The sequence below is a fragment of the Callospermophilus lateralis genome, chromosome 2 (assembly GCF_048772815.1).
Source record: "Callospermophilus lateralis isolate mCalLat2 chromosome 2, mCalLat2.hap1, whole genome shotgun sequence".
In the NCBI taxonomy this organism is placed as follows: Eukaryota; Metazoa; Chordata; class Mammalia; order Rodentia; family Sciuridae; genus Callospermophilus; species Callospermophilus lateralis.
Window position 1 is genome coordinate 182,391,302 of NC_135306.1, and position 26,229 is coordinate 182,417,530.

A 26,229-nucleotide genomic window follows, 5' to 3' on the forward strand; every position below is an offset into this window, starting at 1 on the left:
TCCCAAACTGCTAGGATTACAAGTGTGCGCCCCCACACCCGGCTTCAGACACTTTTATTAAGGATCATAGTCCATCTGAATGGAGCACATGCAGGCACTATTGTGCATTATATATACAATCTCATGTGACCCTGACAAGGATCCGCAAAGGAGATGACAATCCCATCTCCATTTTACAACAGAGGCTCAGAAAAGTGGAGCTACTTGTGCCAAGTCAGAGAACTAGTGACCGGTCCACAAAGGGTCCAAACCCAGGTCTGGCCAGCTTGCAAAGAACTCCCGGGATGGAATGCTAAGAAGGCACCTGGCTGGCGGTAAGCACTCCCTGGAATTCCAGAAAGTTAAATAGATCATCTGCAAAGCCCCTGGGGCCCTACTCCAATACTCCAAGATACTGGTAGCGACACCTTGTCCAGCACAGCACTGGTACAGACAGGCAGCACCAAACAACACTTAGGCAGCGGAAAGAAATGCATGTGTCACGAAATAACATGGAGATTCAGATAAGATTACTTGCCAACATCATAGAGGCAGGGAATGAGCCCGGTGAATGTCAGCCCCCTCCTCTTTCCCATACCTGACTGCTAGCCCGGTTCCCCTGGCTCTTATCAGCTTCCAGTCCCAGAGAGACTCAGGTTGCTCCCCAGAGAGAGCCTCCTGCTCCACCTAGAGGTCAGCAGAGTTAATTTTCTGAAAAGGTGTGAGGGAGGTGGAGCTGCTGAGAGGAGGTTGAACCTCAGGAAAGGCTGGTCCAGCAGGCAGAGGTGCCTCCCCGGGGCCAGGAACCCCCACCATCAATTTGCCTACCTAAGACATTCATCCCGTCCTTGAACTCCAAGCCCTTTTTGATAACCATCTGCGTTTCCTCGGGAGCCTCCATCACAGTCTCGTTCAACAGGGAGACAACAGCGTTGGTTGCATTGGTCTCCTCTGACTCAGGTGCCACCAGGACTTTCTTTGTCACTGTTTGAATCTAATGGAGGAACAACAACAACAACAAAAAAAAAAAGCACACAGATAAGATTTGGTCTGAAAGGTCACCAAAAACCTGGCTACTCATATTTTAAGGGTCCCATATGTTAAAAATAATGAAGAAATGCCAAAACAAGGTTATGAGAATTGGAGACTATTTCATATGTTTGTACTTAAGAAATGATATTTTATTACACACTTACCTTGGGATACAACTGTCTTTATCTCAAGATAATCACAGAATTGGGAATTAGCTTGTCCTATGCGACAGAATGCAAGCTGAAAGTCGGGGGAAGGGTGTCTTTCTTTACCATGATTGCGCCTCTGGCTTCAGGGACATCCAATGTCCAGCTGGAGACCCAGCGAGGTGGTTCTCCCTGCCCGTCGGACAGTCATCAAAAGCCAACTCTCACTTTGGATTCCTTCCAGAACCAGGGTGTCCATCGGGACCCCAGGTGTGACAGCTGCCCGCAGCCACCACGGCAGGAGCATGTGCTTGTATTTTGAATGTTGTGTTCGGTGAGAGAAAACCTGCTCTTTCTGGGCAGTACTGGTCACTGTCCTTAGCTCAGTGCTCCCCACGTCACTCCACGCAGATGGCCCCCAAGAACCTCCCATGCTGTTCCTCGATATCCGGGCAGCGGCCCTATTTTTAAAGGTGTCAGGCACCTTGCACACAGACCGCTGTGAAAACTCACATCTGAGCCCCCAAAAGCACCACCTCCGAGGGTATTAAAATAGAACTCAGGCAGAATCCTAGAATGTCAGAGCTGGCATGCAGAAGGTGACAGATGGCTGAACCTGAATAGATATGAAAGAGGACGCGTGGAGAAGCCAAGTGATCTTCAGACGTCATCGTCACTGGCAGAGCTGGGACTTGAGCTCAAATGGCCGACCATGATTGAGGTCGCTCCTTCTACTTGTGCTGTACGTTAGACTAGACGGACCCAATCCTCCTGCCGCTGGGCCCAACAGCGCTGAGTTGACCAGATGATAAAAATGGGAGAGAGAGAGGCCAGCATGCTCTGAGATGAGTCGGTGCTCTGTTCTCAGCCTGGCCCAGGCGCTAGGGCAGGGACAGGCTGTGCAAGGAGAGAAGAGGCAGCCCACTGGCACCTTGCTCTGGGCGATGGCGGTAGGAAAGAGAGACACAGGACTAGTCAGAGGGGAAGCCTCCATGAGTAGCGGAATCAGGCTCCCAGGAAAGAAAACTGACAACCTATCTTGAGAAGGCAAAAGGAAGCCTGGGCTCGTGTTAGAGGTAGCCATGGTCATTGGCCCAGACATACGGTGGCTGCAGGGATCAGGTAGAAGGCCAGGCGCTCCAGGTTTGACACCTACTGTCCCTGTCAGTGGCCAACCCCAGAGCAGATTGCTAGTTAGTGACGGAAGCAGGGGTCAAAAGGTATTATGCTTGACTCCAAAATCCAGCTTCCAAATAGACAGGCCAGGAACTGAAGTTGAAGTTGAGGACACGGGAACACTGAAACACAGGCCTAGTCCTCTGCCTGAGTCCCAGAGACACAGAGCCTGTCTGGGGTGGACAACCCCACATGGATGTCAGCTCTAGTCGACCTGAGTCCAAGTCACCCTCACCTCCCAGCTTAAGAGCTGCAAAATCACCAGGTGTGGCAGTGCACGCCTTGAATTCCAGCAACTCGGGAGGCTGGGGAAGGAGGATCCCAGGTTCAAGGCCAGCCTCAGAAAGTTAGTGGGACTCTGTCTCAAAAAAAAAAAAAAAAAAAGACTGGGGGTGTAGCATAGAGATAGAGTGCCCTGGGTCCAATCCCCAGTACACACACACACACACACACACACACACACACACACACGCCTGCTGACTCACTCACCTTCCTTCTTGTGTACCTACCATCTACGGTCATAGCTGCCTATAGTTCCATAACTGCCACATTCATTATTTTGTTCTTCTTGTTATTTTAAATAGAAAACCAGTCATCTCCCTGGCTCAAGCCCTCTTAGAAGAACCCCACCTGACTTTGGCCTACCAGGTCCCCCTGTGCTGGGCTTTCTCCTGCTCTTTCCCAACCCAGTGGCCTCACGCTGGCCTCCCTTCTCCTTTCTAAACACCACCCACTGGCCTCTGCCTCAGCTCGGAAGGCTCTCCTCCCAGCTTCCCACAGGCCCAGCTCATTCTGATTTCCTGTCGGTTCAGTTCAAATATCTCCCCTAGTGACTACTCAGCCCACGTCATCTGGCCCTCAGAAGGCACCTATCCTGTGTGTTCACCTGAGGTGTGTTTGGGGCTCTCTCCCTCCCCCTGGATATGCATAAGCCCTGGAGCTGCGCCCTCCTCTCTCATTCCTATGGCATCCGATTCTGAGCAGAGAGCCCACAGGCATTGGCTGAGTTCCCTGGAAGAAAAGATCCTGCGTGGCCTCTTGCTGGACTGGAGCTGTGCTGCCAAGCTACACGTCACAGCCAGTTGCTCCCTTGGAAACCTCACCTTGGTCCCGTCAGTCCTACACACCAAGCCAGAAGCCTCCCTGCTCTCAGAGACCCAGGGCCTGACTCCAGCAAGCCAGGTCCTTGGGTAAGGCAGCCTTCGCTCGGGACAGCTCCCTTTCTTCCTCTTTATGTCTCTGTTTCTCTGATCAGGAAGCCTGCTCCACTGGAGACCGGCATATCACACCACTCCTGCTGTGACTCATGGGCACAGAGGGGCCTCTCCTGCCCCATCTCTCAGCAAGGCCATGTTGCTGTATAAGAATGGCCTCCTCTCCTCCAAGGCCCTCCTCCTACTCAGGCTAAAGGAATCTGCTCCATGAGGTAAAGGATTCTACACTATTATTCCTCAGGTTGTCCGAACAGAAAGGAACTCTAGTCCTGGGTTGAGTTAGAGACTAAGGCTCAGTTCTCATATGACTTTGGTCACTGGAGGGTAGGACCAAGCCAGGATGAGGCAGAGAATAGTGCATTCCTCTATTTCAGGGTCACAGATGGTGGCCTTTGCCATGGACAGCTATCTGCAAAGACTGTCTATCAGCTAGAGGGGTCCCTGAGTATGAGCCCAGCGGACATCACAGAAATTCATTTTAGGATGGGAACCACAGCTCCAAGGGCTTGACTGCTTCGTGGGCCTGCCTTCCAGACTGAGAGGAAGTGCATCTGGATGCACAGCAGCAGGCACAGGAGGGAGGGAGGCCCAGCTCTGTCCTTCCCAGTACCTCCCACGCTCCGACCCTCCAGAGTCTCCTCCTAGCTTAGCTCCCAGGAGCTACAGTTCCAGAAGTTCCAGAGGGCTCCTTCCAAAATCTTAAGAATAGACTTGGCAGCCAATTGCGTCTGTCACTCCGAAGCAAGTAATTTCATCTTTCTAAGCTGGCTGGTGGCTGGGCAAGCACATGACACAATGGCGGGGGGTGGGGGGGCGGGCACAGAAAGCACCCTCTTCTCCAGTCTAATTCTAGTGGTTCCCATTATACTTCCCCTCTTGGAATGATTTCCTCAGATACAGGTCCATGCTACATGTACCAACAAACTAGCATTTTTTTTAGTTTTACTTTGTTTTTAGTTAATATAATTATTACAGATATTTATGGGCTACAATGTGATGTTTGGATAATGTATACACTGTATAACGATCAAGTCAGGATAGTGGGCATCTGTCACTCAAATATTTATCATTTCTTTGTAAAATAGCATCTGAGATCAGAACACATGTGTTCTGGATTCAGCAGAAGTTGGCAACTGCATCTTGGGGTCAACTGGGGACACAGACTTTCCTTCTGTCTCATAAGTTCCTTCTTTTGTGATTCCCTGGAAATGGTTGACAGAGGCTCAGTGGCTGGCACCTCGCCCCTCCCTGGGCTGCTGGGAACTCGGGTAAGTTCTAACCTAAGCTTCTGGCCTTGGGGACAGAAAATAAGCCAGTAGAGTCTAGGCAGCTGATTCAGTGGTTATTCAGTGGTTCTACTTGGCAGAATCAACTGTTTTTAAAAGTCACCGTTTTTTAAAAAAAAAACATTCATGTGTGCTGTCAGCAGGAATACATAGTTCAACCCTTTTCTGTAAGGTTACTTTGCAATATCCAGCCAATTTAAAGTACCAAGATTTCTGGCAGCGCATTTTGATTTCTAGGAATTTGCACCATAGAAATATAATACAATCATGAAAAAGAAAGAGGTGCATGTAACACACTGCACTTGGGTTGAACTTCTAAGTTCAAGCACACGTGCTTATGTGGCAAAAAAAAATATATATGGAAAGAAACAAATTTTCAACCTAAGTAGCTCTAGGGTGGGGGAGGGGAGCTTCTAGTTTTTATTTTCTCTCCCTCTTATACTGTTTAAACTTTTCACAATCCACGCATGTGCTATTTCCACAGCTTTTTAAAAAAATATACAAGCCACCCATCCATCTTAAAGATGGGTTTAAAATTCTGATTCTGCAGGGTAGTTGTACTTTTTTTAAAGTGCCACACGGAGGTTTGTTTTACTGCCAAGATTGAGAACTACTAGGCTTCAGAGGGTTGTAAACAAGACTGATTAAAATATGCTCAGGCACAACTCAGAGATCAGAGCAAAAAGAAAGGAAGAGACAAAAGAAGAAACCAACACACACACACACACACACACACACACACACACACACAAAGAGAGCAGGAGAAAAGGGAAGGTTAAAAAAAAAAAAAAAAAACATGAGACTCTAATCCCAAGATCTGCCTCAGACCACTTCATCCAATCCCTGGGCCTGGAGAGAGATAATTAAATATTAAGAAAATTGCTACCCAGAGTTGGTTCATTGGAAATGGCCTCTCTCGAAGTTCCTGATAACTCAGAAGTTTGGAGAAGAGAGAAAAATCAGAACCTCAGGTTACCTGTTGGAAACAGGCTTGGACCAGGTTTTCCGGGAAGAGATTTCGAATAAGATCCAGGAAGGCGTCCAGGCTGGACACCTCGTCGTTCTTCTTCCCCGGCCCCAGCTGCTTCTTGAGTTTGGGATTGCCAGGGTGGATGGCCAAGACCAGGATGACCCCCAGCACGGCGGCGATGATGGTTGTGGACATGTAGTACACCATGGCCCTCGTGCCTAGGCGCCCGCTAGCTTTAGCATCCAGGCCCGACAACCCTGGGAGGAAAGAAACCCAGAAGGATTAATGCTGCCAGGCTTCTGCTAAGGCTCCACGTCTGCACGTCTCTAAGCCTTGGCTTCCCGTTACTCATACGCATCAGGGGTCAACTACACCCCAACCACTAAACATCTGACCTATCCTACAACTTACAATTCTATTTTCCAAGGATATTTTTGAGATTCTTGGAGAACTGGAGAGAGTAAGGGATCATACAGTTCAGAGTTTGCAAGTGGCCGGTCACGACATGTTTATTGGTCTACAGTCGTGAGTTAAAGTTGAATCTATTCCATCTTAAATTCTGACACTCTGCCCTTTCTACTCTGTGGCCTTAAGGCACTTTCTGTAGAGTGATGGTGCTGGTACCTGCCAGTGTTTCACTTTATTATTATTTAAGGTCCTTATTTAGGAAAATAAGAAGTTGGTCGACCCATGCTATACTCGAAGTCTCTTTGGAATACATTACTGGCCATCGAAACAGAGAGGAGAACGGGGATTGAGCACAGCCCTCTCATCTCCCTGAGGTGCAGGCTGGTGGTCCTCATCCCCGGCCTCCTGGGACTTGAAGAGCATTTGGCAAAGCAGCTGCCAGCTGTGGCCCTCAGCTCTACGAAGGGAGGTGAGAGAAAATTCCAAGCCAGTCACAAAAACTCCAGCCTTCACTGGGTTTTTCTCTAGTTGTTTCTTCAAACTGTCCATTTCCTGGTTTCAGTTCCTGCTTTTACTAGGCAGAGGATGGAGCCCTTTTCTGGGGATCCGTTCTTTTTGCTGTGGGGGAGGAAGTCACTGATGCGAACTTCTCTGAATCGAGTTGACCCACATACGACCTACTTCCCTTTACAACCTACAGTCTAATTCTGGGCGACAGAGGCCAGGTTTCCTTACCAGGCTGGTCATCTGTTAGCAGAGAACATTTTTTTAAAAAATAATTTTCTTGGTTTGTTGGAAAACATTGAAGGTAAAAAACAGATTCACTTAATCCAGGGCTGAGTGATGAGACCCTGGTTAGCTTCTGAGCACTCAATCCTGAGCTCCAGTCCTCCTGCTCAGCGGGCTCACTGGTCAACCCGCTGCGAGACGGTGCAGCAAACCCTGGCTTAGCATCTGAATCTCTTGGAGCTGCTGGAGCCTCATTCCCTTCATAAGGCAAACAGTCCAAAAAGAAGGGAACTCTTCAAGGTCACCTCACTCCGAGCAAGTCTTAACACTAACGTCTTCCCTGCTTGAACAACAGGACGTGGCAAGAGGAAACAATCAGTATAAGCCCACGGAGGGGGGAAAATAATTCTCTCAAATAAAGTCATGAATTCTTTCAGCCAAAAACAAAAAGCAACCATGATGACATCCATTAAGGATATCTTTGTTCTGAGAAACTCAAAGGGCTTTCATATTAGCATTTTATTTATTTTTAATGTGCACCTTCGTCCATGCCAAGTTAAATAATACAGTGTCCTTTCCCATCTCACACTTTTATCAGTTTCTGAACAAAACGCAATTTAGAAAATTGAGAAAAGTGCATGTCAGAACTTAAAATCACTAGAGATATCACCCCTTTGAACACGCAGTTGTTTCCTTCTTGTCTTGTTACAGGGAAAGATGGGTCCACCAACAAATAGCAGGCACTCTCTTTTTTTAGGATTGCTTATCTCCATTTTAGAGACTGGGAAAAGGAGGCTCTAAAGTGAAATGACACAGACATTTGCTCACTCAACCAAACTGAGATTCTTCAGTCAATTCAAAATCTCCATTGTCCATCAGCAGGAAGAGAGGGGCTTACCTGTGATTAAGCTGGAGATGATGAGAGGGAGAATGAGCATCTTTAGCATCCTCATGAGGATATCCCCTGGGAAGGCTATCAACATGACCACATCGGGGTGGATGGGAGACACCAGGCGAAGCAGCCCTCCACACACTGCCCCCAGGATGACACCTGGGAGGAAGGAAAGTGGGGGGCAGACTGAGTTTATTGTTTGCCACAGATAAAAATAAATAGTTCTAGAACTTAACTTCAGTGATACCCAACTTTCTCATGCTCTGCCTTATTAGAAGATGAATAAAATGGAATAAAAACACGAGGTAAGTGAAGTTGATTTTGACAATTAGCAAGAGACCCTTGGGGAGCGCTAACCGTTCCAACAGGCAGCTCCAGGAGAGGCAGGGGAGCCTTCTCAAGGCTTTATGCAAGCTAAAAAAAAAAGACCTGGTTCCACCATCTTTGAAGATATTGACTGTTCAAGCATAGATGGCTTCTCCTCCCAGCCCAGGTCTGGCCACTCAACTTGGCACGAAGCATGTGTCTTCCTCCTTAACCAAAGGCCAGATAAGATGAACATGACTGACCAAAATACTATGCGTTTCTTTTTTGTCCCCTGGTGGGGCAGGGGGCGGGGGGCGGGGGCGGGGGCTTCCAATAACTTCCTATAGCTCACCCTTTTACATGATCTATGAAAATATAGACTATGGGAGGAACCCCATCCATCAGAGATGCTGGCAGGAGGCTTTAGCCTCACAAACCCACAGATCCCCTGGAGCAAAACTTCAGACCCCTGACAAGGGTGGCCAACCCTACACACTGCTGTGGAACCCACAAGTTAGGTCACAGCACCTCGGGCTGGAAGGGAGGGGAGGCATTTCCAGGTGTGAGGTTTTGGGAGTAAATTCCAGAATGTGGACAGACCAATGAGGCTGAAGGCCTGGTCACGTTTTCTTCTACAGGTGGAAATGGTACTATCCAACTTGAAGTCCTAGGATGAATGAGATCTGCTTACATGCAGGGAAACCCTTGGAAAATCCAACCACACTTATGGTTTTCCTATTATTAAGTGAAATGAGCCATGGCAAATTCTCCATCCTGACCCTGGTCCACTGGCATCCAGGATGACTGGCTCACAGGCTGGGCCACAGATGGAGGGTGTGTGGGTGGGTGGGAGGGGTGGGGAGGATGAGCCATCATCGCCTCTCTGTGTTGCTAAGTGAGGGCTGGAGAACAAGGGAGGGATTTCAAAGAGAAATGGTGTGGCTGTCACTGCAAGAAACTGCCATTTACCCCCAGGTTTAAAAAACCCTGGTTGGAAACCTGAAGACCAAGATTTTAGCAACAGTCCACACAGAAGAACAATCACAGCATGTGGCCTGAAGCCAGGAGGAAGATGAAGCAGATCAATGCTTCACCATGTGCTTCTTGCATGCTGCTCTCGTTGGCTGACGTGCCCAGTGAACCTAAGTTGATGATCTGCAGAAGGCGCCTGGGGAGCCCTTCTAGTGGGGTTTCCTGCAGCCATTGGCCTTGATGCAGGTAATGTGATCCACTGACCACCTTCTTTGGAATTGTCTAGAAGGTTTGCCAAGGTGCAGAGTCTAGGGGCTCACTTCAGATGGTCTCCATGAGTGTAGCCTGGGAATCTGCGTGCTAACACACCCATAGGACAAGCCTATGCCTGACACTTGAGGATTAGTAGAGTCCAAAGCAGAACAAATGGCTAGAGTAGGTGATGGGAAAGATTTTGCCTAGGCCACAGGCCTTGGGCAGAGCACGCAGTTCCCTTTCTTGTAAGAGTGCTGGCTGCAGAGCCAGGAGAGGCCCCGAGAAGAGAGAGCGACGTGGCGTCTGGCACCTACCGAACACCGTCAGTGTGAGCAGGAGATTCTTCCCCAGCTTGTCACACAAGCGCAGGCACAGAGATCGGTGCTTGGGCTCCTCTGAGCTGAGGTGGCTGTCAAGCATCCGTACTTCCACCTGCTTGGGCATATTGTTGGCACTGCAACAGAAGGGACGGTGGTGAGTGGAGTCAGTGGGCACCTCCCTGTGCAGCTTCAGAGGCTCAGGTAAAGGAGTCTCCCCCAGGCACAGCTGGGCATATAAAAACAAGAGTGATGCAGGCTGGGCGTGGTGGCACACGCCTGTGATCCCAGTGACTCAGGAGGCCGAGGCAGAAGGATCTCGAGTTCAAAGCCAGCCTCAGCAAAGGCGAGGCTCTAAGCAACTCAGTGTGGCTCAGTGGTTGAGTGCCCCTGAGTTCAATCCCGGTAACCACCCCCTCCTCCCCAAAAAAAGTGACACAGGGCATGCTGAGTTCCAGTTCACCTGTAAGCAGGACAGTAGGACACCTGGAGCACTTATGTGCTTGATGCTTTTACTCCCATTTCCTTGGGTCCTTGCAGTAGAGAAAAGAAGACTACAAGCTGTGATCAGGTTTTCAAGAGACCCCACATGCTCATCCTGGGGGTGGGGGAGAAGCATCCCCATTCCACTTTACAAAGACTAACTTGCCTAAGGTTGCAAAGCCTAAAGGAAATGGAGATGCAAATCCAGATAGTCTGGATCTAAAACCTGAGTTCTTTCATTCTTTTTTGTTGCTGTTGTTCTAAGTAGTTATATGTGATAACAGAATGCATTTCAATTCATTGTACACAAATGGAGCAAGACTTTTCATTTCTCCAGTTGTACAAAATGTAGAGTCGCACCACATGTGCAGTCATACATGTACCTAGGGTAGTGATGTTCATCTCATTCCACCATCTTTCATACCCCCATGCCCCCTTCCCTCCTCTCCCTCCCCTTTGCCCAAAGTTCCTCCATTCTCCCCACACCCCCACTCCCCCATTATGGATCAGCATCCACTTATCAGAGAGAACATTCAGCTTTTGGTTTTTGGAGATTGGCTAACTTCACTTAGCATGATCTTCTCCAACTCCATCCATTTACCTGAAAATGCTATAATTTTATTCTCTTTTAATGCTGAGTAATATTCCATTGTGTGTGTGTGTGTGTGTATGTGTATGTGTGTGTGTGTGTGTGTGTGTGTGTGTGTGTATCTCACAGTTTCTTTATCCATTCATCTGTTGAAGGGCATCTAGGTTGGGCCCACAGTTTATTTATTGTGAATTAGGCTACTATGAACATTGATGTGGCTGTGTCACTATAGTAGGCTGATTTTAAGTCCCTTGGCTATAGATTGAGGAATGAGAGAGCTAGGTCAAATGGTGGTTCCAATTTAAGTTTCCTAAGGAACTTCCATACTGCTTTCCATCGTGGGTGCAACAATTTGCAGTCCCACCAACAATGTATGAGTGTGCCTTTTTCCCTGCATCCTCACCAACACTTATTATTGCTTGTATTCTTGATAACTGCCATTCTGACTTGAGTGAGATGAAATCTTAGAGTGGTTTTAATTTGCATTTCTCTAATTTCTAGAGAAGTTGAATATCTGAACTAAACAGACACTTTGCAGAAGAAGATATACAATCGCTCTTTCATTCTTTAAATAAGAGCCAAATGGTGATTTCAGGAGCGTCACGGCCTGAGTTAGGCTAAGATGAAAACGCCTCCAAGCTCTAGCCCTCCCCATCCTGGACACAGAAAAGTTACAGAGACTGATAACCCAAGCCTTACCCCACCACACCCCATAGGAAAAGCTAGCTTATTCAGCTAAAAGAAAGTTCAGTTTACTGGGGCTTTTAGAAGGTCACTTGTATAATGAGGACTGTCAAACTGGCCACAGGCCAATGCCACACAGAGTGAAATATGTAGGGATCTGAGAGGCACTTTGGTCCCTTCCATCTGTGGCTGCAGCTCAGCCCATTTCTGTACAAACCCCAGGTGGACCAAGGCAAGGCTGCCCTTGCAGCTGCTCCTTGCCCACCTTTGACAGGCCCAGGCCCCTGCTATTCCACAATTAAGCCTGGGCATTGGCACGAGGGGTGACAGTTTTTTTACTTTGACATAACAACTTAATACACTTCTGCAACTGCCATTTACAACCACCTCATTTGACAAGAGGGGTGGGGGGATCCTTAATACCTAGAAGGATAGGCCTCCATCTCGGATGACAGTAGATGGCAGGACAGTGCCTTCCAAGACCCCAGAGTGTTACCCCCACCCCAGATAGTCTCACCACAGCCTGGACAGACCCTCATTTGGAGCCCATGACAATCTATAGACTGGTAATAACGGGAAGAGCGAGGGTTCAGGGTCAGAGCGCTGTGGCTTAAAATCCTGACTCTGTCACTCACTCACTGTGTGGAGTGTGGCAAGAAGGGCCTGGTACCTACACCTTGTGAAAATTAAGCACAGGCATGCTTTATGGTACATCACCCAGGAGTTCCCTTCTCTAGGGAACGGGAGGAAGAGACCGTTCTCGACAAGTTCATGGCAAAGGTGACGTATAATTCGGGCGACTTATTCAGTGGTACCACATTCCATCAAGAACTGAGTTTCCAGTCCCAGAGTTAAGATCCGGGACCCAAAGATGATGACTTAGGTTTATTTTTTTTTTTTTTATAACAGGCCACTTAATATACTTGCTACCAAAATGTTTTAAAGTTGGAAATAATGTTGCATGATCTGGTAGAAAACTCAGATAAAAACATTGGTCAGAACAAACACTTCTCAACCTCCCCTTAATGGCCTCTATTTCTAGTCAAGGTCTGAGGCAACCTTTGACTCCTGGCATATGTGTTTAATGATCCCTCAGATCACCTAAAGAAGAAAATAGGGTATCGTTCTCCCAGCCTGCGGCCCAGAGCCTTTCTGATCGGTGAGTAGTGAATACCACGTCCTCCCATCACCATGGGAAACAGAAGGAAAAGTGCTTTTGCAAGACAGCAGGAGCAAATGATCAAAATGATCTGTTTAACATGGAGAGACCATATTTCTGTGTTTGCATTGGGATCTTTTTTCCATTCTTAAACATTTCTCCAGCCAGTACTGTAATGTGAAGCTCTAAACCAGGAAACAGCCCACAAGAACAGAGGTAGCATGCGTTCTGCAATGGCGAATGTACTCCCTCAGCCAGCCCTTGGCAAAGCTCGGGGGCCCCTTGAGATTGTTGATCTCCTTGCCTTCTGCTTTGCTTGCATCCCTCCTGCCATGGAAATTAGAATCAGGCACATGGTCGATATTCAAGTGAGACAAGCAAATATTTAAAGCAAACATTCTGGTAAGATCCATATGATGTAATGAAAGCCTCAGGCATCGAAACAGCCATGTCAAAATGAAAATACACAAATATTAGGTTAACATAGGCGCCCAACCCTGAGCCCTGGGATGTGGCTGGGTGCCTGTTGTGCACATTTCTTAGCTACACAAAATTGCTGCATGTCTAAGGGTTTGCTTTCGAGGCCATGACAAAATGTCCCTGAATCAAAACAGCCACATCAAAGTGGCAGCATCAAAATATCACGAACCCACAAGTATTTATTGAGAGAATTCCCATAACTGCCCCTCTTGAAATAAACAGATTCTCCAGGCTTCTAAGAGTCCCTGACATATGCACATCAAAACAATTTTTTAAAATAAATCAGAGCTCCAACTCACAGCTGGGGACACAAGGAACCCCCTGAAAACTCTTTGCAAAAATTCTATACCAGTTGAATGACTGCATCTCCCAGAACACAAAGAGAGCCTGAAATGGAGAATATTATAGAGAATAGCAAGATATAACAAAACATAACATAAAGCTGCTTCTAAACCTACACACCTTCAGAAAAACAGGTACTATTAAAATGCATTCACACAGCTAAATAAATGCTGGCTACTGAAGGCATACAGGGGCAGCAGTAATAATAGCTGACTCATATTTATTGACTATTGTTTATCTATCAGGCATTTATATTCAATAATGAGTAAGGAACAATCCTTCTGATGAAGCCTTTACTGATAAGGAAAGGCTTAGAAAGCACACTGCACTGTGCTTGCTGGTTTCCAAATGGACCATGACAAAACTTCACAGATGCTATAAAAAATCATAAGAATGCCTAATCCAGATTCGGAGAGGCAGAAGGGATGTTCAAGAAAGGCCCTCGGGAGTGACTGATTTCTGAAGTGGATCTTAAAGAATGGATTTAATGTAAATGTCTGCATCCTCCACCAGTTGATAAGCCTTGAGAGAGTAGGATGGAGCTCTTCAATACCTAATACTGAGTACTCGATAAATGTTGGCTAAAGAAATCAAGAATTGAAAAGTAACCCTAATGGGTGCCTTGCTCTCTCCTGGGAATGAGGCCCTTCTACAGACAGGCTGGCAGTGTGCCACTGAGCAAGCTCTTCCCAGTCTTGCTTTTATCCCACATATTTCTACTGGGCACATAATAAAGGCCTCACACGTTGGACATGCTAACGATAGTGCAATAAGCAAAAGAGACAGAGCCCTTACTCTCAAGGAGTGGACATTGTAGTGGGAGAACAAATCGGTGGACGAATCTATTGCAAGTGGTAGTAAGGACAAGGCAGAGGGTCGGAGGAGATGGAGAGTAACACGTGAGAAGGCAGTGTGATTTTACTTCAAGTGGCCAAAGGGAGGTTTCTGTGATAAGGGGACATTTGAACATAGACCTGGAAGAAATAAGAAATTATAAATGAAATTTGTCCAAAGCTTAGCAAAAAAATGGAATGCACAGGATATGGAAATCGATGTACCCATCCTAGAGCCTATAGCTCCCTGCAGATGCAACCTCTGCTGTCCACATGTGGGATTTTAGCCCAGGCACCGATTCAAATGAATGTCAAATGAGTACTGCTGGGTCCTATTGCCATCATGAATATTCTGGAGCTTCAATGTCTGTCCTCGATCCCAGAGACAGGGAGCTGAGTTGGACAGAGATGGAAGTCCTGAGATCCTGATAGCCTGAGGGTTTGCTTCCGGGGCAATGAGCAGAAAGGGCAAGACTTGGTCTGGGTAGGACCTACTGGATGAACACAGCAAGTCAGTGCAAGGGTGGGTGCTTATCCCTTTGTTAAAGCTGTCCTTCTACATCCCCTGACAGTGGAGATGGAACAAAGCAATAGAGAATTGGAACAGCCAGGGAGGGCTGGGTACGACAGCTCCACAGGACCAAACACTCTCTCACACCATTAGGTCCCCTCTGTTTCAACTTAAGTACAATGAAATTCCTTTACACTGCAGGTTTCCGTGGTCCCACTCACCCAGATCTCTCCAATGGCTTCTACTACCCGACAGCAAAGTCAGGCTATTTGAGGGCCAGCTGTTGAGATAATTAAAAACTTGAACAATGAACCTGTAATTTCCTTCAGCCTTAGCCTCTGCATCAAATTATTTGAACAGCTGTTAATTTTGCGATCCTTGCCCAGTTCTTTCACATGCAAATCCACGTGAGTCCCCGTTTCAGTGGCAAGCCCAGCTCATGTGCGAATCATCCTCCTCCTCCGTGACACAAAGGGAGCAGGTAATGGGGTTGATGGCTAAGTTTTAAACTATTCCCAGAACCTGCTTTTCATTAGCATTCAATTTTCCTTGCTCTGCCAAGAGCCTCTAATAACAGGCTCATTAGAGGTGGTATTGGATTCAGATTTCCTGCTGCACGCTCCAGCTTAGCCTCATCTGGCATCAATTCTTTTTCCCTCCTTCACTGGCTTCGTGAGGTGGCAACGGAATACTCCCCCGGGGAGCCTAAAAGCAACTGGTGTGTTTTGCCCAGAGGACAATGGCGGTCTGCAATGATGCCACTCACCCACCCCTGCACTGCACAAGTATGATTCCCCACCCACTAGGTTGAGGACTTGAGGAGGACACAGATGTCCAGATGTTCCTGGGAATGAAGCCCTTCTGCAGTCAGGCTGGCATTGTCACACAGATGTCCAGAAATCACGCTCTTGGGAGATACTAGGTCAGCAACAAAAATAATGCTTGTTCAGGGGCTTTCCCCTGAGATGTGTTTGGTCAAGAATGCAGGAAATTCTAATGGTATCAGCTCCGAACACCTAGCAACCTGTGACAGTGATCACAGCTGTTATTGTCCTGCATCCAGGATTTCCCCAGATCCCTAAGAACACCATCCTTGCTGTAATAGGGCCTGGAACTCTAAGACAGCCTGCCATCTCTGCCACCCTTGCTAGATCCCATAAGCCCTGGCTTAACCATACAGAGGAGTTTATTGGCTGAGAAGTCTCTCTTCTGACAGCTACTGCATCCTCACAGTTCCTGCAAATGAAAGGGAAAGAGCCACAGCCTCCAGATTCTCTTCAATCCCTTCTGTTCGTTTTCTGTCACTGTGTCCATTTGCAAAACCACAAAAATAATTTCTGAAAAGGTCCCGCTGACTTCATGTATAATACATCTTTTCTATAGCTTCCTCCTGAACATCCGAGGCTCAGGCTACAGAGCACAGTTTTCAGCTCCCCTAGGTCATGAGGGGCTTAGACCTAGAGAGCTAAATAAAACCCAGCAAAAGTAGAAGTCAGGGGGTTGGGGTTCCAATTCCAGGGCTACCTCTGACTGGTTGTCTCAGAAATAGTGCAAAATAAAATGGACATAAAGTCACTTGCACCTGATAACAGATAGAAGGATACAGCGCTGTGGGTGGTTACAAACACGCTCCTAATATGAAATATCAACAGGATGTAGGTTTGGATTTTGGCCCATTTCTATGTTTGAGATCATAGGCTCTTAATCTGTAAAATAAACTGGTTAGATTAGAAATCCTTTCATGTTCTAACGTTCTGTGATTCTTTATCTGGGAAAAGCTGTTACTAAAACTCACTTCCACAGAGGTAGATCCCATCTAGGACACAGGATCCCACAAGAGCACAGCCCAGGGGCTGCATCACATCAAGCACAGAGAAAGGCAGAGGGTGACTTAAGAGAGCATAGCAAACCGACAACCACCATTTCTTTAGGTCTTGGCCTCCATTTCTGCCCCTTCTCTCTGCTACAGAAGCATGCCCTTCTAGTGCCAGTAAAGCTGGGTTGGGGTTGAATTCAGTCTAGAATTCAGATATGAGCATCATCTTGACTCTTCATCATCCTTGAGCAATTCACGTCCATATTTCTAAGATGGTCAGGTCCGCATCTTGGGGACATACTCAGGTAAACATACTCACTGGGACCAACCAACTCACCACTAACTCATTAGAAGAACATCAACATCATTCAGTTCCTATGGAGTTGGACAGACGGCACTCACAGAAGCAATCGAGATGAAGACTGAGAGGGAGGACTCTTCCCCTCATATTGAGGAAAAGAGCTGATTGGGCCTTTGGGTGTCCTCACCCAAGGGGCAAAGAAGGAGTAGAAGACAAAATTCTAAAAGGATGCATAAAAATAGCAAGCATTTTGCCCCCAAAACAGTAGTTAAAACACCTGCTCTGATCAGCAGCCTGTAGAAGGCAACTTGGCAGAAGGTAATTACATAATTACGTTGCCATTGGATTCTTAGTTAAATTTCCCCTCCCAGCTATGGCTGGACAAGACACTTAATAACATTCAACTCCTTGGGTCATTAGAGAGTCCTTTGAGAATAAAATTTAGGAAAGGGCCAATGGAGTATCTGATATACAGTGGATATTCCATTTTAATTTCCTTTCTTTGACTTACACACCGAAAATAGTACACAATGATTGCTAAGACAGTTTATCTACAGTTGAATTTAACTAAACCTCTTTGTCAACATAGTGGTGCTTGTCATTTTTACTAGGAGAAAGTTCCAGAAGGGCTGGCATGGGGCCTAAGAAGTCCCCACTGCCATTATGTCCCAGACAATGGAATGCCTGGACAATCTCACAGAGAACATCAGGAATACAACCTTCCATATAAAACGTCTGGACTCTGGGAAACACTCCCAAAGGACAGACTTAAGCCAGCCTTGACCCAACACATTGGCCCATTTCCATAAATACTCACCACCCCAAACAGAAATAAGACACCAAGGAAGAGTGAGTGTTTGGACCTGGTGAGAGACTGGGTGGGGTGTTCAGTCATCCCCAGTTGGAAATCACTTCTAAAAATAAAGATTATGCCATGGCCCAGGAGCACACTGGCTGGCCAGCCCAGTCCCCAAAGACATGTCACTTCTGAAGTAATTGCTACCCACCTCTGGTTCATGGAACAACATGAAACTTCATCTGAAACTTCACACAACTCCAATAAACTGGGGAGACTTGGGTGGAATGCACTTGGGTCTTGAGCCACAGAAAAATTATTCACTTCCAGATGAATATGGCAGATTGCTTTGAATCAGTCTCTCCCAGCTGAATGTCTTCCCTACCCTCCCTCTGGCCCAGTCTGCTAAGACTAATTTCTATTTCTCCTTCAAAACTCATGCAGGAGTTCCCTCAGGAAGCCTTCCTTGACCTGCAAGGATGCTCCCTCTGCAGGTGACCATATCACCTGTGTTCTCTAGACGTCTCTCACAGTTCACCTGTCTTCCTCTTTAGAAGGTCAACTCTTAGGAATAAGACTGTCTTATTTAACTCTCCCTCCCCCACACACCTAGCTTCACTCCTAGCTCTTGGATGTTCGATGACTGTGTGTTGAATGAATGGATGAATGGATGGATGGATGATTAGATAAAAAATATATCCAAGTCATAGGTTCTATGTGACACTCAGTTTTAAAGAGCTGTGGTCCAAAAGCTTAAGAAACCTGAAAAGGGAGAAATAAAAGCAGGGAGATCAGAAATGATAAGTGGGAAAGTCCCATCCTGCAAGATGCAAGAAACATCTGTGTTAGGAAAATCAGCAAGTAACAGAAAGTGGCAGATGAGTACCAGGGCAAGGCTGGTCCTTCTCTGCTGGTGGCTTTGGTCCTGCTGACCTGCTCAAGGCATGACAGTCCCAGTGCTCCCAGCACTCTCAAAGATGGCGCCAGGAACCAGTCTAGGCTCAGGTACCCAGGCCTTTGGAGGAAACTAGTGAGGACACAAGAAGATGCCCTGGTCCCTGAAGAGTTTCTTAGGACCCAATCATAAAGCATCAACATCTCTAAATGTAGACCCTCCAAAATGTGGTTCTTCAACTTCCAGAGAAATGAATACTTGCTCCCTTTCCAAGAATCAACAGAATCCTGTTTTGGGGAGCACTTTGGCTAAGAGCTCTAGATTTGGCCCTCAGGCTGGGGAGCTGCTGCTTCTCGACCCTGAAGCTTTCCAAGCTGAGCGTTTCCAACTGGTCTCCCAGATGGGAGTATAGCTGGGATGCTGATCAGGAAATGGCTAAATTAACTGCAGTTCCCTTGGGCACCAGACAGAGCTGAGCAGGGTATTCAGTCACTGGGATCGTCTCAGTGTCTCAGGGATGCCTTATGATCGCTTTTCTTCACTGGAGTGCTCTCCCTTCCTCAAGCACAGCCATCGGTCTAGGTGCCTTTTCTCTTCTTTCTAGACTGAGCGAAGCAGCGCTGTCTCAAGTAAGAAGGCAAGTCATCATCATGACCATGGGAATCGTGAGGATTCCCAGGGCTGGCCACACTGTTTTAAGGCATGTTTAAGCCTTCCTCGGAGTTCACCCAAAGGCCTTGCAGCTCCCAGGGGCCTGGAATTTCTCCCTGAAGCCCTGTCCCTTTCTAGTCCAATAGAGGACTCAGATTTAAGTCAAAGCCATATGGAAAAAACAACCCATTCATTGTCACCCCAGCTCAAAGGAGCTTCTCAACCCCTCCTTAAGACCAGGATTTGCTGGAAGAACCCCATGACATGAATCTTGGCCTAAACCATACGTGCAAGTCAAATAAAAGGAAATCAACACATGCCCATTACTAAGTGCAGGAAGCCCATCTGAAAGCCTACATATGGTATGATTCCAACTACGTGACAGTCTGGAAAACAAAACTATGGTGACAGTAAGGGGTCAGTGCTTGCCAGGGGTTGAGGGTGGAAATAAATAATCAGAGCACAGAGGACTCTTTAGAGCAGTGAAAATATTCTTTATAAAGATACTAAAATGGCAGACACTTGCCATTCCAGACTCATCCAAACCCATAGAACGTACAACACCAAGACAACCCCTAATATAAACTACGGTCTTCATACGATAGTGAAGTGCAGATTCATCAGCTATATGTATCGTACCACTCTGGTAGGGGATGTGAACAGTGGTGGCAGGTGGTGAATGTGTGGGGACAGGAGATAGATATGTCTTTCTGTTCAATTTTGCTGTGAACCTAAAACTACTCTAAAAAAAGATAAAGACCCACTATTTTGTGTGATTATTATGTACCAATAAAAAATTCAAAACCAAAAAGAGTTTACTAAACAAATAAGACAAATTTAAAAAAAAAGCCCCATCCCCATTCAGCATGTCTGGGTGGAGCTTAATGAGTAGAGACCATTTGTTGGCTTCGTGTTATGTACCATGATGGGCAGAATAATGGCCCCTTTCAACAAATGTTCACAACTGAATCCCTAGGACTTGTAGACATGTCACTTACATGGCAAAAGAGGCACAAGGTTGCAAGTGGAACCAAGGTTACTAGGCAGCTGACCTTGAGATGGGCAGAGTATCCAGGAGGGCCCAAAGTCATCACAAGGTCCTTCTAGGTGGACGAGGGAAGCCAGAGAGAGAGGACCAGAAAGACAGCAGCATGAGAAACACTCAGCTCTCTATTGCTGGCTCTAAAGATAAAGGAGCCACGAGCCAGAGAGTGTGGGAAGCTTCTAGAAGCTGGCCAAGGCAAGAACACTGATTCTTCCTTAAAGCCTCCAGAAAAGAATACATCCTGCTGACACCCAGTGAGAACCTGGTCAGATCTCTGACCTCCAGAACTGTAAGATAGTTGAATAATCCTCTCCCGGGCCCCTGTAAGATAAATTGGTCTTAAGTTAAGCCTCTGCATTTATGGCAATTTGTCACAGGAACAACGTAAAACCGATGCGGTACCAGACCCTATGCTAAGTGCTCCGTACGTTATCTTGACGTTTGCAATAAGCCTGTGAGTTGAGGTGGGAGACGGCTTCCTGTCAAAACCCACTCATCGCTCCTTCTAGGAATCTGTTCAGAGAGGCAGTATGCACCAGACACCTGCTTCCCAGTCCCCCTGAGATGCCAGCAGGCGTCTTCTAGATCTGCCCTTCTTCTCTCCTTCCTGCTTTGAGGGAGGTCCTCGCTAAACACAGAATAAAGATACATCTTTCTCTCCTTGGCCAATAACCTGTTTAAAAGGCTTGAAAACCCCAAGCCCCAAATGGCTTCTACTGCAGACAGAAGCATTCCAAGGCCTCCCAAAGGGTTTGTGCCTTTGCTTACTTTGGTTTTCTTCTAATGAACCATTAAATTTGTGGCTATTGATCAGTCACTAAATATTCAGTCCCTGCTGATTCCACCAGTCAATTCAGCTTACTGACTACCCACGGGGCTTAACTAGTCTGATATGCTAATTTTACAAGTGATAGACTGTGCCTTCCAGAAGGGGAATCGTCACCCCAGACAGGCACCCCTGACAGAGAACACGCATCTCCCACGTTGGTAGCTTATCGAGAGACTGGCTCACAGAGCTCTGCTCCGGTCCAACGGCATCATCCACAATTGGGCTGTGTCCTCTTCCGTTATTCATTCATGGTGTCTAGGGACTATATGACTTCACCCATGAGAACCAAAATCTCAGCGGATTCTTCAGTGTTCTTAGTTTGAATAATCCTCTACCGGGCCACCAATCTATTTTTTATGCCTCTGTGATCTCAGGTTGCATGGTTCATTCCCTCATAGGGTGGCTTCTGGTCTGAATGCCTGTCCCATAGACCTGGAATCAAGGACAGTATATCTACCCTGAGCCAATGCACACAACTGATCTTGGCATGCATGAGCGGTTGGCTCCAGGACCCCTGAGGATGCAAAAGTCCCTTATATAAAATGACATGTCATTTTTCATGACAATCTGTATGCACCCTCCTGATGTTTAAATCATCTCTAAATCACTTACCATACTTAACACAATGAGAATGTCATGTAAACAGTTGCTACACTGTGTTTAGAAATGACAAGGCAAAAGGAGTCTGGCTGTTCAATACAGATGCAATTTGTTTTCCAAATAATTTTTTGTCAGTGGCTGGTTGAATCCAGATTCTTGGGTCTGGAGGGCCAGAAAGGTGCCTAATATCTTTTAAGTCAGGATTCCTTTTTTTTTTTTCCTTTCTAAGCTTAATAAGCAGTAATGTTAACAATGTTAATGATAAAGCGATTGGAATGAATTCCAAAACCTTTTCATTTACAATGGTAAATTCTAGCAAATTGTTAGTCATTTAAGTATTTCATAATTAAACACTAGTGGTCTTTGTTTTAACTCTGTAATTGAAAGAAAGTAAAAGTGTCTGTCTACTTTCCTTCCTTGATAAATGAAGTTTAAGGACAGGATAAAACTTGAGGGCTAGGGATGTGGCTCAGCAGTGGAGCGCTTGCCTAGCACATGCAAGGTCCTGGGTTTGATCCTCAAATAAATAAATAAAATAAAGGTATTGTGTCAACTACAACTAAAAAATATTTAAAAAAAAAAAAAACTTGAATAAATAGGCAAGCTGCTTCTGAGGAGAGTCTTTTGTGGTAAATGTCACCTACAATTTGAAGAGCACTGTACCATTCCCCACACGACTTTCCCATGCTATCATTAAGAGTGCTTATAAACTCAAGAGTAATCCAGGGCTGCCCATGTTGTTGCTTTTTAAATTTGAATCTTAACAGCATTTAAAAGCTGGTTGATTTAGCATCAAAATCCTGATTTCACCCTTCTCTTATAAATATATCTAGAAAATATAGCTGCTCTGGAATCTACATTCCTGAGTAGCAAACATCAGCTAGAACTGAGAAGTGACTGTCCTTTAGTCAGGCATGAGTTTTCCAGCATGCCAGAGTCCCCACGAGTCCCTATTGTATCCTTGACACCAACACCAAGTGTCAATTATGTATCATCAGGCTTCCACTGCTCTTTATCTGAAAGAAGTGTTAAGAGGAAAGTAAACTATCCTGATTCCCTGTACACACCTGCCTGGCCTCTGTTACGTGAACAGCCCCCTCCCCACTGTGCCTCGTATTGTACAGATGGGAGCTTTCTCCACATGCTCAAACAAAATCCCCAACAAGGAATGCAGATTTCTTCACCCAACTACAAAGTAGGTATGGTGTGGTTTAACAGAGTGAATCATGTTGTCACCACTAAATCTGTCACATAATTTACAACTTTGAGCAGTTTCCCTGGGGACAAGTGTGAGCAGAGAAGTAAATGAACTGTGATCTCACCTCCCTAAAAGCAGGCAGAGGCCAAGCAGGAAGAGAAATCAACGACTGACTCTGATTCTTACAGATGACGGGGACGGAGTAGGTTTCATCGGGGACGGAGTAGGTTTCATCCTCCTCTCTGCCTATCTCCTTATCAATGGTCCCAAGATTAGAACCCTCTGGAGTAATGACTCAGTATGTGCTAAGGCACTAAGACATGACTTCAGCCTCTTCTTTACAAGTTTATAGAGTGTGCAGATGGCGGAGTTGGACTCAGCCCGTAAAGGCTGGCCAGACAGGAGCATTTTGTAGCCTCTTTTAAGACAAACAGTTTGCACACCGTAAGAAATGATTCTTAGTCATTACACAGATGAGGAAGCAGGGTTAGGTAACTTGCCCATTGTCAAGTAGCTAGGAAAGCTCAGAACTGGGAATCGTGGTCTCTTGTGTCTGTCTTCATTTAAGCACAGTTGCTTTTTATACAACAGAGTGGCAACACGGGCCTAGGACTTTAATATGAATGACTTTCAATTGTCCCAATTAGTGTGTGTGTGTGTGTGTTGTAGAAAGGGGGACTGGTGCTTTGTATTTTTTTTTTATTTTATTTGTTTATTCAAGCAAACTTCTCATTCTACAGTCTTACCAACATACCCATCCTCAACCTCAAAGCTGCTAATTCTTCACAAATATCCACAAAGCTTACTTACGAAAAGCAACATGTGTCGGACATGTAGGTGGCTTCAGGACAAGTCCTTTCAGACTCCAGTGGTAGCCATAGTAGCCACAAAGGCATCAAGATGAGGTCACTAGGAACTAATTAGCTGAAGTGTCCAGCTCCTCTGGCTTGTAATCACTCCTCAGCATGGTTTCAGACCATCCTGACAATCCTGACCCCCACACATGCTATTTAGCTTAACTCGGTGGCTGAAGGGAATGTTCTGGAAAGGATGTATATTTAATGTAAAAATTTTCCTCTGAATACTGCAAAGCATCTTTTTTTTTTTTTTTTTTTTTTTTTTTTTGAGAAACAACTACATTTTGTGACAAGTTAGCACCAGGATATAGCAACAACAATAAGCAAAATCCCATCAATCCCTTCAGACTTTCCCCAAAGACAGTGCTGGGGAAAGGTTTATTGATGTTCTCCACCCAGATACCTTTGAAGGGATTTTTTTTAACTGGTACATAAAAACATAAAAGTTGTACATATTTATGGGGTTCCATGTAATATTTTGATCTACATTATTTAACGTTTAAAACAGGTTAAACATATCTATCTCCACCAACATTTATCATTTCTTTATGGCTAAAACATTCGAAATCCTTTCACCTAGTTTTTTTTTTTTTTTTTAATATATAGTACATTATCTTATCTATGCTCTTGGAAATGTTGCTTTCGCCCCATGAGCTTGGTTAGCAGTATCAATTCTACTATTGTTGTTTACAGAGCATCCCAGCTCTGGGGTAGGTGACTGCCTGTGCTTGATCATTTTGACAACAGCTCTGTGGGCATCTTGGGGAGGGGGTGAGTTCAGTACTGCCATTATTTTCAATTTATAAAAAAAAGCAATTAAGTTGGGAGTGGTGGTATGCGCCTGTAATCCAAGCAGCTCTAGAGGCTGAGACAGAAGGATAGCAAGTTCAAAGCCAGACTTAGCAAAAGCAAGACTCTAAGCAACTCAGTGAGACCCTGTCTCTAAATAAAATACAAAATAGGGCTGGGGATGTAGCTCAGTGGTTGAGTGCCCCTGAGCTTAATTCCTAGTACAAAAATAAAATAAGCAACTTGTGGAACCAAAGTGCCTAAAATCACTTAGTAGGTAGTGGAATTGCAAAGCCAAACCTACATCCACCCAATTCCAAAGCCCTAGTTTTTAGAGACTACTCAAGTGCCTGGGAAACTAATTCAAACACCCCATCTTTTGGTCTTATGTTTAAAATTACCAATGCTCGCAGCAGGGATTGTGAATCACAGCCCATCGTAAAATATTTACTATCTGGATTTTTACAGAAAAACTTGGCTGATCCTCAGCTAAAAGGGATAGTAAACCAAATCCCCAATTTCCCATTCCATCCACTGAGATCTCTGTAGTACTTGCACCAGAAGATTCTACAGCTTCTTTTTGACTCATGAAAATCTTTCTTTGCATTGGTTCATGTAAATGGCTCTGAGTGATGACAGTTGGAAATAAATTTGGGAAAAAGGAAAAACAAGAGCTAAGGAGTTGTGGTCCTATAACATCCGCCACCTGGATTGTGGTGGAGCTGCTGGTTAACCAAAATCCAGGGAGGGTTCTTCCAGAGTCAAGAAGAATTTGGCAAATGGATCTACACTGAGTGCAGACTAAAGTGTCCACAGACCTTCCTCTGTCCACAGTGATGGGGGATTTGAGGGGAATCCTCTCACTGGCATGTGGCCAAACTCAAGTCTAGCTGGGTAGCTGCCAGCATGCTAAGCCAGCAGAGATAGTGACAAAGAGGGTAGTCATCGAGGCAGTGAGGAGCGGTCCATCTTACTCATTGTCTTCAGTGTAGTGGGGGGTGTTGGGTAATCTTTGTGGAACACAGACATGAGTCATCTTAGCAGCAGGGGGTTCTCATGAGTCACATAACACTTGCTGGTCCCAAATCAGATCTTTCCACCAGCTCAATGATAGATCAAGAATCTGATCAATACCATTATTACCCTAACCAGTTTGGATTCAAGCATGAATAATTATCTGATTATAACTATGTGCTCAAAAGTATGAGGCATACCAGATGCTGTAAGGAAGAGTCCTTCAAGCCTACATAAAGACAGGAGGACAGAGCTCTAGATTCCAAAACTGCCCCAACTTACTGTGTGAACTTGGGCCTGTGCCATCTCTTAGCTGAACCTATAAAAGAGCTGCCATCTCTTTTATAGGTTCATCTATAAAAGGAGGTGAGTTGGATACTTCTGCTGAGCCTTCCAGCTCCATGAGTATGTGGAGAGAAAGCTCCAACAACAGTGAGAAAACGATCCTGAAATACATTGCTGACATCTGACTCATAATTCATTAAGGCTCCTTATTCAATTAGTGTTCTTGTAATTTCCACCAATATTATCACTGTCATTACTCTTACTTTTGGCAAAGATGATAATAATAATAACTGCCAACACGTGTTGAATTCTTTGTATGTGACAGATCTTATTGGTTGAAATCTCTAGAATATATGGGAAGAAGACTCTGCTCTACATAAGCCAAACCCA

The 26,229-nt window shown here is 45.7% G+C and overlaps 1 protein-coding gene across 2 annotated transcripts in view; it reads right to left on the reverse strand.

Moving 5' to 3' along the window:
• Slc1a2 (solute carrier family 1 member 2) overlaps positions 1-9,815 on the reverse strand; it is a 50,515-nt gene extending 40,700 nt beyond the window's left edge. Inside the window, exons 1-4 of one of the 2 annotated variants that reach the window (XM_076844339.1) lie at positions 9,680-9,815; positions 7,839-7,991; positions 5,810-6,060; positions 808-973 (exon numbers count right to left, since the gene is read on the reverse strand). In XM_076844339.1, the coding sequence (XP_076700454.1) occupies positions 808-973; positions 5,810-6,060; positions 7,839-7,991; positions 9,680-9,809 (700 nt within the window). In that variant the 5' untranslated portion in view covers positions 9,810-9,815. The remainder of the gene's footprint in view (positions 1-807; positions 974-5,809; positions 6,061-7,838; positions 7,992-9,679) is intronic. The other variant, XM_076844341.1, reaches the window with a different exon arrangement.
• Between the last annotated feature and the right edge of the window lie 16,414 nt (positions 9,816-26,229).